General features: G+C 43.2%; 1 protein-coding gene across 1 annotated transcript; it reads left to right on the forward strand.

Moving 5' to 3' along the window:
- The first annotated feature begins 3,911 nt into the window (after window positions 1-3,911).
- Window positions 3,912-4,370, forward strand: LOC135213228 (uncharacterized). The gene has a single exon (XM_064247207.1). The coding sequence runs from the start codon at window positions 3,912-3,914 to the stop codon at window positions 4,368-4,370; it is 459 nt and encodes a 152-aa protein (XP_064103277.1).
- Window positions 4,371-13,318: the final 8,948 nt, after the last annotated feature.

Genomic DNA, 13,318 nt, shown 5'->3' on the forward strand with positions numbered 1-13,318 from the left:
TGTTGTTAGGGGTATGCTTTCCTTGTCCAGTTCTACCTGGTGAAATCCCCAATGGCATTGGCCACAGTCTTGTATGAGCAGAGGGGAATGCTGGATACCATAATATCAAAGGGCGTGGGGGTATGGTGGGTCTCCCTTCTACAACTTGCATTGAGCTTTTGATAGTCGACTGTACGTCTTGGTTGCCCCAATTTCTTGGCCACAACCACCATACGTGAACACCATTCGTGGGCTCCTCAGGGGGAGCTCACTGTAAGACTCCTCTTTTGATGTCCACCTCCAAGTGTGCTTTCACCTCTTTTTCCAAGTGCTTGGGTACTGACGCAGGTGTGTGGCAGGTATAAGGAACTACATCAGGTAATAGGTGGATACGGTGGGGTTCCCCTTCCATTACTGGGAGGGGTTCTCTCTCAGTGTTGAAGGTCGTACTTGAAAAATGGGCTAATAACCAGTCTTCTACTCCGGTAATATTCTCCTCAGTAGGGAGAAATGGGATGGTCGACAGTCTTGCAGGTTGGTCGGTTGCTTTGGTGAATGTATGGGTTGCTCTTGCTGCTGTAGGGGCGGAGTCCGTGAAGGGGGCATGGTTTGGAAACATTTCTGGCACAAGACCTAGTTTCTTGCAAGCGTCTAAGGATAGATAAAAGTCAATGGAAGACTTTACAAAATATCCTTCCTGGGTTGTGTGTCTCCCCTTGTATTCTATAGTACAAGAAGTCGACCCTAAACACTTCAGATGTAGGTTGCAACCCTCCCTTCAACCTCAACGTATCTGGTTTCAAGTTCAACGTTGCAAGAATAGCGGGTCCCGCAACACAAACCTGGTCACCAGTGTCTGGCACCGCTTGTACACTGGACCACGCTCCTGAGTTAGCCAAGCATACATCGACACGAATAGTGGGTTGCTGGGACGGCCCATTCCGCAACCTTGCCTCTGCTGATACGACAACTGTGATCACTGCACTCACTATGTCTGACTCCGCTGCCAGACCACTGATGTTTTTCCTGGCACTCCACCCTCTGCAACACTTCTTCAGGTGTCCAGTTTTACCGCACCTATGACATGTCATGATGATGAATGCCACACTGCACATTACTCAAACACACTGCACATTACTCTGAGGGAATCGATATCACGAATATCATTACATGACTGAAATACTTGCCTTTTTAGCACTTTATTACTTAGGCCAACCATGAGCTTACGCACAGCATATATTCAGATAAATCATGATTACGATTAGGACATGTGAATGCACAGTCGGTAGCCTTTTGCGTACACTTAATAAAAAAAATCATTAAAAGACTCACTAGGTTCTTAGGCCAAATTAAAAAACTCTAGCCACTGCACTGCTTGATTAGAAGATTTTACTACTAATTACTTAACCGCATTGCATGCCCCTTCAGTAGAGAGGGCACTCCACTGAGTGTTGGTATATCTAGAATCAAGGGCACGTTGCAATATTGGGACACAATGTGGCCTTATGTGATGAACTACATTTGTTAGGCTTCAACTTGCATAGCTGCAACCAGCACTCCATTGACCATTTCCAAGATTTGAAGGCTGCAGGACACCTCAGCCTCGCACTTTTCTGGAGCTGCTGACGAAGGGATCCTTGGTTGGGGGACATTGCTACCCCGGAGTGACAGCACTGTTATCTCAGCCTGAAGATTCTGGATGGCCTTTAGCTGGGTTTGTAACACATGTTGAGCCTCCAGCATTGAAGCTGGCAATATCCTGAAGGCGGTTCCTGAACTTCCTGGCCTTGCAATCCTGCCCCTAGAGAATGCAAACGAGGCTCGTCTTGGTGGTGGTGGTGCCATGCTGTGCTATGGTTATGGCTGTAGGTCCTATTTCTTCATTCACTGCACCATATTGGGTCTAAGGCTAGGCAAGATCAGGAAATGATACTCAGCGTAGTTTTGTATCTTCATTGCAACTAACTTACAGTGGAAGTACAGACAGTTCGTGACATGGACAATGACGTCACTTATACAGCTTCATTCTAACACATTTTACATGTTTCTTATCAGTTAATAAAATGACAGTAGCAAAAGACATAATGTACATACACTGATGAATTATATATCAACAGAAAGGCCAGGAAATTCTACATATAAATATATTCATGTGATTCTTGCTGTTTAGCTAGATGAAACATAAAACCATGATTATTGAAACACCAGGAGGTGGGAAAACCCCTGCTCCTATTCCTCACCAAAGAACGGTGAAGGCGACCACCCCCAGCACCAGCCATGGCAGCGACTACATTGAAGTCTCATCCCATAGGCTTCTATGTCCACAATGCAATCTCTGGCCGCAGGATGCAGGTCGACACAGGGGCAATGCAGTCAGTGTTCAGGCCATCAGGAGAGGACCGCAGCTGCACCCCTGATGCTACAACCACCCTTGTGGCCACCAATGGGACCCCCGTCCACTCCTACGGTACGAAGTCCCTAAACATTTCCATCCTGGGGTGCAGTTATGTCTGGCCATTCATCGTTGCCAATGTCAAGGTCCCCCTCCTGGAGGCAGACTTCCTGGCCCAACACAGGCGCCTGGTGACGTAGGCTGCAAGTGCCTACTCAACACAGGGACATGCTGCTCCCTCCCACTCATCGCAGGCCCAGGCATCCCCACCCTTCGCTCCATCGTGCCTCACAAATACAGCAACCTCCCGTAGGAGTTCCCTGATGTATTTAAGCCAGAACTCCATCAGGTGGCCAGAACCCCGGCCAAGCATGGTGAATTTCACCATATCACTATCATGGGGCTTCCCACACACGCAAAGTTCCACCAACTTCCACAAAGAGGACGTTCTCAGAGATGGAACGAATGGGGATCTGCAGGAAAGCCTCGAGGCCATGGGCTTCACCTCGCCACATGGTAAAGAAGTTGGACAGTACCTGGAAGCCCTGCGGAGACTATCGGTGACAACTTGGCAACAACCCCTGATCATTACCCCCTGCCGAACATGCAGGACCTGACTGGGGCCCTGTACGGAGTGAAGGTTTTCACCAAAATGGATCTTTTAAAAACTTATTTTCAGATTCCAGTACACTCCAAGGACGTCCCCAAGACAGCCATCATCATGCCGTTTGGGTCTTGCATTTTCTCCTACTCCACCTTTGGCCTGAGGAATGCCAGAGCCACTTTCCAATGCCTGATGGATGGCTTCCTGGGAGACCTGCCCTTCTGTGTCTGCTATTTCGACGACATCTTGATTTTGTCCAGGTCCCCAGAGGAACACCTCCACCATGTTCGGGCTGTGCTGAAGCGTCTCCAAGGGAACGGGCTGTTCGTCCATTTCAGCAAATGCATCTTCAGTGCAGAGAAGCTGGATTTCCTTGGTCACAAGATCTCTGCATCATGCGTGCACCTCATGGCCTCAAAGGTGGATGCCATGGAGAGGTTCTAGACACCTAAGACAATCAAGGTCCTGCAGAAATTCATCAGCATGGTGAATTACTACCACTGTTTCATTCCAGACATTGCCCACACCATGACCCCTTGACAGAGGTCCTGAAGGGGAAACCGAAGTGGGTGATGCCTGGTCCGCGAGGCAACAAAGGCACCTTGCAGCCATCGCTGAGTTCGGCTACATATCCACTACATCCCCGGTGAGAAGAACCCCGTGGCTAATGTCCTATCAAAGATTGAGATCAGCGCCGTTCACTTCGGGATCGGCTACAAAGACCTCGCCCAGGAACAGGCCACTGATCCAGAAGTGCCAGCCTACCGCACGGCCGTCACTTCCCTTAAGTGGGAAGACGTGCCCTTCGGACCTTCCGGCACGACACTCCTCTGCAACAACAGCAATGACCGCCACCGCCCATTGATCCCAGCCTCCTGCAGGAGGACCATGTTCAACGTAATCCTCGGCCTCTCACACCCATCGGGCCGAACAACGATGCACCTCCTGACAGAGAAGTTGGTATGGCACAGAATCTGGAAGGACTTGCGGGAAGGGGCCAGGAACTGCGTCCCTTGTCAGTCTAGCAAGGTCAGCCATCACACTGAATCGGGTGTAGACAAGTTCCCACAACCCAAACGGAGGCTCAGTCACATCCACATAGATGTCGTAGGCCCTCTGCCTTCATCTGAGGGCACCAGATACCTCCTGACGGTCATTGATCGGTCCACCAGATGGACTGAAGCAACCCTGATGATGGAAGCTATCACCAGTGCTGAAGCCCTCCTCTCTAGTTGGATCAGCCTTTTTGGAGTGCCAGACGACATCACAATGGACTTCGGACCTGCCTTCCTGTTGAAATTGTGGGCCGCACTGGCCCATCTGATGGGGTCATCGCACTGCAGCACCACTGCCTACAACCCCACGACCAACGGCATGGTGGAAAGAGTCCACTGATCCCTAAAGCTCTCCTTGATGGCGTGCTGCACGGGGAAAACTGAAAGTCGCAGTTGCCCTGGGTCCTCCCCGGCATCCATACCACCCCAAAGGCCAACTGAGGTGTCCCCTGCAGAGAAAGTCAACTAAGAAACATTGGCAGTATCAGGTGAATTCTTCCTGATGAACACCGACGACGCAGACATCCCGATCACGAGGCTTCGTGAGACTGCTGGGAAGTTCACGCCCTGCCTAAGACTTTCTGCGACAGGACAAGGCACTTCCAGCCCAAAGCCTTATCATCCTGCGAGCATGTCTTTGTCATGGACGACGTCCACTGCCCACCACTGACGAGACCTTACCGAGGCCCTTACTGCAGCCTCCGTCGCATGGACAAGGTGTACCTCATACACGGTCTTGAGGATTGGGTCTCCATCAACAGGCTGAAGCCCGCTTTCCTAATAGACGAAGACGGCGCTGAAGAGGAACCCGGCAGGAGTGCCATCGCAAAACGGAACAGCTCCCAAGATTACTGAGCCACCCAAACGAATCCGGGGCCGCCCACATATGACAGTCAAACCCCACAGGAACCGTTCCAGGGGAGGAATCCTGTCACCCAGCCCACTGAAGGACTCAATGGTCGAAAGACTCGCGAGACAGTTGGTCTCATGAACTCGGGGCCACCTCCACCCACCAGCATGTTATCACAATTAGAAATCCGGACTCCTACTTGTCTTCCCATTATTATTTCATAATTATTGCCTGGGGTGGGGGGGCGGTTAGTATTTGTGAGGACAAGCTTTTTACCGTTTATATTTTATATTATTATCAAGCCGCATTGTTCCTTTAACTATTCTGTAGAGCATTCTCCGGCCTTTCCACTGATGTATAATTCACTTATATCCAGTTTTTGTAGCTTTTATTATCTGTAAATGCATGTCTCTGAGAAAACACAAATCCGCTCTCACCAACCCAGTTTTCTCTCTCTCACGAGTCAGGCACTACGTATCTGTCCACACACTGTAATTATTGTAAGGACAACGTCCTTTCACTAATTCTATTTAGCTATAACAACATGCCGAATTCTAATGTATTCCATATTGTGTAGAATTCTCTGGCCTTTCTGCCAAAATAATTACCATATTTGAACACAGACTGTCTGTTATTTATGAATGTATGTCTGTAAGAAAACACAAATCTACTGTCTCAGAGTCATTTCTGCTTTCAGTGCGAGTCGGTACTACTTATCCATCCGTACCTGTCTATGTCAACTCAGTTCGGCTGTAATAAATTATTGGTACCCACCTACCTGTCTTACTCTCTTGTCCTCACAACTGGTGACCCCCCGGAGTTTGTGACACAGCGTTTTAGGCCCAGCCTTTAACGAACTAATTATGGCCACTCACCTTCAGAAAACCTTTAGTGGACTCAATACAGTGCCACAGTTTGGCAACCACTAGGGGAGGCATCCTGTCAGCCAGCAACGCCGAAGGGCTCAACATTCGATGATGCCCCACAACAAGTGTCACAAGAACACGGGGTCGCCTCCTGCCTCCAAGATATTTTTCATCCAATCATTATTCCATAATAATTGTCTTGGGGTGGGGGAGGATTTGTAAGGACAATGTCCTTTCACTAACTTCATTTAACTATGACAACATGCCGAATTCTAATGTATTCCATATTGTGTAGAATTCTCTGGCCTTTCCACCCATATAATTACCATGTTTGAACACAGACTGCATCTGTAGTTATTTATGAATGTATGTCTGTAAGGAAACACAAATCTACTGTCTCAGAGTCATTTCTGCTCTTGGTGCGAGTCGGTGCTACTTATCCGTCCGCACCTGTCTATGTCAACCCAGTTTGTCTGTAATAAATCATTGGTACCCAGCTACCTGTCTTACTCTCTGGTCCAACATTATAAACCTCCCTTTACCTGTAATAAAGTTAGTTCTACTTTACCTACCTCTTTGTCTAGACCTCACAGCACTATGAATCAATTGTTAGGAGAGAGTGGAAAGTAAGATGGCAGACGAGAGAGGATATGAAAGGAGGTACAGTTAAAGGAATGAAAGGGGTTGCAGCTAGGGGCGGAAAGCACACTGTAAAGAACCTTAAGGCCCCCTTTACACTATGCGTTGTGCCAGTCAACTCACACACAGACTTGATGATGTCACAGGGAGAGGATGCTCAGTTTTCTTTTATATTTACGTTTTGACAGGGAATTTACTTATATAATAGGATCACATTTCATTTTTCTTATGCATTACCCAAAGTCAGGCACTATCATCTTGAGGAAAAAGGCTAGGAAGAAAAAATGCAATAGACATTTGTCATATTAACTCTTATATTAGTGAAAATTGTATTCTGATCTAAATTAAGCAGGAAACAATTTGACAAAATTGTCCCATGTGGTATATACTATTGTCTCTAACTGAGCTGACAAGCGACCATGCGCAACGCAATTCTTCCTTTTCCTTGGTGCATTCAGAGGTAGAAAGTGTGTGTGTGTGTGTGTGTGTGTGTGTGTATGTGTAGCCAAGCCATTTACAATTTAGAGAACCTCGTACTGTGATTGGGGCAATATCAGATATTTATCCTCATAAGTTTGCCATCCGTTAGGTAATCATGTTAAATGAGTTATGTAACTGTTGCTTACCCATTTAGCAGTAGATTGAGATCATTGTTGGATTTTGAAGAAAATAATTTTTGGCGATTTTTCTTTAAATTTGCCAAGTGAATGTAGAGTTGTAGTTCTTATCACTGCGTGCATGATCATATGTAGTACATTAAGGTTTCATGTATATGTTTGAGTAAGCTGTGATGCATCTATTTCCCTCATATTGTTAAATTTATTACAGTTTAGTTATGGTGACTTTTATTGAGGTTCGTGCCAGATGTGAGGCTGGTAGCCCTACCTTTTTAAAGAACAGGTTCCAGCCCGTACACAAGGGCAACTTGAGAGGTAAACACGGATGATTTTGACAATTTTATTACAAAGCTAAACTCTTCAATGTTAACAGAAAAAAATAATAAAGTGTAAGCTTAGGTGGCTCAGCACCTCAAATTTAGACAAAATTTACGTGGCCACGCAACCACTCAGACACTGAAAAACCCGTTAAATCAAATTTCACTTTCACTGAAACAAATGGTGACACATTCCCGAAAGTTGACCAAACAAAGAGAGTAAAGATTAACATCAATTAGCCCAACGATGGCTACAAAAAAGAACGATTACTTACTATGCATGATTCTGGTTATTCACGCCTCCCTCCATGCGCACACCACACACAAGACCCGGAAGTGTTGCTATCTGAACTACGTTAATTAGAAGTGAAAGAGCGAACTCGGGGTGTGGCTTGGGTTGATACCTGAGAGGATCAGGTTAGTTAAGTTCATCGAGAATTTGTTCTCTTAAAAAAGATAGCATTCTTATGTTTTTCATACAATTTACAAGACAACAAGAATTTTGTCATTAATCCATACTGGAGGAGAGGCGATGACTGATAAATGTGAACAGACAAAAAAGAACCATTGTGCTTTAGCCGCCAGATACCAAGACCACCAAGATAGGTGGTCATGCTGATACGTGGCAATTCGCCACATTGGAAGCGGGAAATGGATGGAAGGGCGGGAAATATGTCTCAGAAAATTCGTGCACTAATTTTTCGCGACAAGTTTTATAATGAAATCATTGTAAAAGACAATTCTCGTTCCTTCTTCACCCTCCTGTTTGTAGATTTTTCCTCTTCGAAATGAGTTCGAAGTTAGGCTGTCCGTCCCATAACATCAGGGATTAAACGGTTCGCTTAACTGTCGCTAAAATTCGCGACTGAATGTATGAAATATCAGACTTCTCCTTCACCACAGCATATAACTCAAGTAATGACTTTAAAGACACAATGTGGCTACTTTGAAATTGATAAAAAAAAGTTTTCTATTTTTTACTCTCATTTGAAAGCTCTTCTCAAATGTAGTTGACTCACAGTGGAGCTTCCTTAGTAGCTATTTGTTGGGCCTTCTCTTCTTATCTTCGTCATTTTGGGGGGAAGCTACAGAATCTAGTGTTGTTTACTTTATTCCTCACGGGAAAACAACCAAACACAGCAAAATTATTCGGCATTGTATCGAAAGCTCCTTCGGTGACTGATTCACCAAGTTAACTTGCGTCTGTGTGTGTGACTGCCTCCCGACTGACGTCATGCGCACAATGGGACGTTTTTTCCATTTGAAGTGAACAGACCCACATGGTATTCTTTGGTCGTGGTCCACCAGAGTCAAAGGGTACCACCAGGCTTCTGTGTCAACGCAGATGGATGCAGTGGCCAGTGGACCAATTAATGTTCAATGCACATCTTCACGTCTTGCATATCACACGCACTTAGCGGCGTGCTGTAGTACAATGACCTGGGAACTCCAGGGGTTAGGCGTAATAACAAATATATACCCTATGAGACTATACTCTGTTTTTTTCCATCTGTCCATCTGCCTGGGGTGGTCGCGCATGGTAACACTGCGTCCCGGGCTTTAAATAGTTACGCTATGTGTAAAAACAAAGTATAGGTCTAGAATTTTTTCCAAATTGATTAATTAACGAAATTCAGTACATTTAATGTTTAAATTTCGGCATTAAATAATATACCCATCCTTCTCATAAGTTAATGTTAATTGAAAAGTGCTTAAGCTTCTCAGCTAGATTAATATCCCGTACTTCATTATTATTATTACCAGGTTCCAGGCAAAATCGATACACCGCAGAAAATACGTCTCAAAATGCGGCTCCAATGATAGATTTTTTTATTTTCCTAATTTGTAATAATAAATACTTGTCAATGATGATACGCTTTTGCTGTATTTAGCAAGAGTGAAGGGGGAATTGGTTTTTGTTTACGTGGTAGGCCTATGCTGGTTTCTCTCACACCAACCTGTTGCCCAACCATAGGCTAGTCGGTCAATGTTGACAAAATAATAGACTGGTATTCGCGAATCACACGATGCTTTAAAGTTGTCTTAGTATCCAAAAATTTGCCGAATGTGAGGAAATGCAGAAGCGTATTTCAAAAATCGGTATAAATAATATGCTTCTTTCAGTGAACGTCGCTGTGAAAGCATTGTGAATGCTTAGCTTCAGCAGGCTCAACTAGGATAAGCACATTAATATGTAGTTGGCTACTTAATTAATTGTTAGTTGTGAGAAAACTTTTTTCAATGGTTTATTATAACATCGATAAACTCACGGTTTCCATAAAACACAACGCTGCCTTGTTCACAGTAATTTTTACTGGGTTTATTTTTTACCCATTTAGATTGATCAAGCTTTACAGCCTATGGAAAAAAATAAAATAAAATAAAACATAAATTATATAAATTTGCTTAGGAACCTTACTCAGTACTTTTCATACAATGCAGCTGTTTTGTTTATACTAGATCATGAACATCACATGTATGAATCAAAGTCAGAACCAGCTTTAAATACTCTTGAACCGGATCTTTCGTAATAGTAACTCCCATCCACCTCCGCTGCGTGTTTAGTAGTATTACAAGCCGCCGAGGATTACTGCAGAAACATAAACAAAAGACTGAAAATATCATGAAGGTAATAACCCCAAGATAGATTAGTTCTCGATAACGACACCCGCGCCTGTGGTGTTTGCGTATGGGAACACTGCGTCCCAGGCTTTAGATAGTTATTCAGCTTACATTCAACAATAATAACAATATCCTATTTCGAATATAAACGGTGTAATTCGCATACAGTATATTATTAAAACACCTTTCAGTAGCAAATGTACACCCATATCTCCTTTTATTTACCTAAAACTTACACATAGCGAACCTATCTAAAGCCCGAGACGCAGTGTTACCATATGCAAACACCACAGGCGGGTGGACGGATGGGAAAAAACAGAGTATAGGAAAGATACCTTGAACCAATTCACAATGGAGGGTTTAATGTTCTAGAGCTTTTGCTTAGCCTCGTGTGTGGTTGACCAGATCGTCATCATCTGTCTTTGGGTCAGGCTCGCCTTCCATTCTACTATATGTACCACTAACGTGATGATTAATTGCATGGTTACTGGCCCTAGGGAAAAGGCTGCACTGCTTTATCGAGCTTTTGATACTTGTCATTCTGAATCTATTCTTACAAAATATGCATTTCGCTCTAAGGATGTAGATGGAAATTTTGGATGATCTTGATAGCTGGGTTGATCTTGATTTTTTTTTTTTTTTCAAAGATTAGTAGATTCTATAGGTTTGTATGTTGCCGTAGTATCTTTGCGGACGAGTGCAAATATAGTAATACAGTGCCTGTTCCAAGAGTGGAACATCTGTAGACTGCAGTAATTGCAGGCCAATTTCTGCTCTCTCAAAGTTGCCGGAGAACTTATTTTTAAGCCATTATCTAAGTATGTGGAATCTAAAGGACTGTTAGCTATAATATATATATAATATGCACATGTGTGTGTATATGTATATAAAGTAAGAAATATGTAGATACAAAATGGAGCAAGTCCCTTGTTGGTGAAAGGTCAGTCATTGTTAAGAGGTTGTTTGACCTTGGAGGAAGGGGACGAAGAATCACCATACTCTGTTTTTTTCCATCTGTCCATCCGCCTGTGGTGTTTTCGCATGGTAACACTGCGTCCCGGGCTTTAAATAATTACGCTATGTGTAAGTTTTAGGTAATTAAAAGGATATCTGGGTGTACATTTGCAACTGAAAAGTGTTTTAAAAAATTACTGTATGCTAATTACACCGTTAATATCTGAAATAGGATGTTATTATCAATCTTGAATGTAACTATCTAAAGCCCGGGACGCAGTGTTACCATACACAAACACCACAGGCGGATGAACAGTTGTAAAATTACAGAGTATAGTGGCTTGATGAGAAAGATTTTACTTCAGAAGTTTTGGGATGAAGGATTGATAATTAACAAATCGCCCGACAGATGGCACTGAAGAACTGTTGTTGGAGACAAAGGACTTAATATCAACGAAAACAAAAACGCAATTCAAAATACAGACGAGCAACTTTATGATGAATGATGTGGCTCCTGTGTAAACATATGAAGTTTGGCTCATTGTTATTATTTTGATTACAAGTCAAACTGCAACTCTAGGTGCAAAATTAGAGTGCAATGAGCCCTGTAGGCCCCCGAAAAGAAAGCAACCCGTTACAGGGAAGGAAATGAACAGGTAAAGACTCCGTGAGAGAGGAACAACGATGGTGAATAAATAAGGTAAACGACAACGGCTAAGATACATCAAAAGTAAGATAAGGAAGACAAAGAGTAAATAGACTATGAAGACCCTCATCAGCCGGCTCATTATTAAAAAAATTATCTTGTTTGGATCCCTGAAGATCTAACTACTCAGGAAGGTCATTCCACAATTTGGTAACAGCAGGGATTACTTCTAAAAAGAAACACCAAGACTTAGATAAATTAACTGGGTTATCAAGCGCAGGTATGAGAATTTTAGTAAAGTCAATTTTTTCTTTAACAATCAGCTGCCGAAAATCAAAGCCTACAATAAAAATTGTAATAAAAAAACGCAGTGAATTACTCATTAGAATAAAATGTATATAAAAATATGAAATTAATTTCATATACATAGACGCATGAAGTTTACAGTCAAAGAGAACAACGAAGTGACTGTCACGCCACTAACTGATAATCACAGGGTTCATGGACGGACGTCGTTTCATTTTCGTATGCTAGCTGCCTTGTACGCCAGTTTTTTGTTTTTGCTACTGCTGTTGAATACAGCTATTTGTCTTAATTCACATCCACCTTAGCTTATCATGTACTCAAATGTGTTATTTTTTCCCCCCACATTCCAAACTTGTCTAGTTTGATTCATGTGCTTAGTGCTTATCGTTAATATTTTGCTCTGGTTCACAACTCGTTTGTTTGTGATATTTTTACATTTTTTTTTTTTTCAACTTTTGTCACGAAGAAATGGGTTGCTAGTAGTTTTACATGCTTTGCAGGTTTTTGCTTGATTATTATTCGGTATCACAAAAGGTTCTTGCTCCCTCCAATACATTCATTAGTTCATTTCGTATTCATATTTTTTTTTTATCTTTATTTTGTTCCTTATTCGGACTCGAATTGTCAGATTCTTTCTAACTTTACTTAACAAAGGAGTTAACCACAAGCCATTGGAAGCAGGGTAGCGAATATAAAAAAAAAAAGGAAACTGGCAAAACAATACACTTTATGTACAATATTATAAACAAAATCTAAAGTAAATGTTGCATTCACTCGACTGTACACCCCGTTAATGATACTAATACGCAGCCAGTACAGGTAGAGCATACATTGTGAATTACTATGCTTCGAGGCAGGGGCATTTACGATGGCTGGCCCGTAGAAGACGCAGTTTGTTTATATACACCTAAATGGGCGGGGTTACCAATGACACTACAGACTATGATCGTTTAATTAATATGGAAACTTGAAATGACCTCATGCTGATTCGCTTATCAAACACCACTCGTCTGACGACGCCAGACTGGCAACTCTAGAAGACATGAGAGGAAGTTTCGCATTAACACGCGCCGAATTTACAAGAGCCTTTCATCGGAGACCAGTGGGAGGACTACAAAGGAATGATAAGAAAATTTGCTTTTCCTGTAGTTTTCCCACAGCCGAATCAGTCACCCAGACCACCCCATCAAACGTGGATTAGTTGATCTACGAGTGTTTACATCTGTCCCTTTTAATCGAGGTGTTAATTAAAAGACTCAATGCCGGAAATTGGGTTTTCACAGATCGATACATTCAGATCGTCCCATGAAAATATTATGTGGCGCGGTGCCGGCATTTTCAGACTTTGCTGGTTCGAACTTGGATTAGTAACCTGTAAAATCCCTGGCCCGTGTTTCAGTCAAAGAAATAACTATTTAACCCTTTCAGAGAGCACCTAGGATACTCCAGTCTTTATGTTTAAGAGTGACAG

Source organism: Macrobrachium nipponense, chromosome 42 (assembly GCF_015104395.2).
Source record: "Macrobrachium nipponense isolate FS-2020 chromosome 42, ASM1510439v2, whole genome shotgun sequence".
In the NCBI taxonomy this organism is placed as follows: Eukaryota; Metazoa; Arthropoda; class Malacostraca; order Decapoda; family Palaemonidae; genus Macrobrachium; species Macrobrachium nipponense.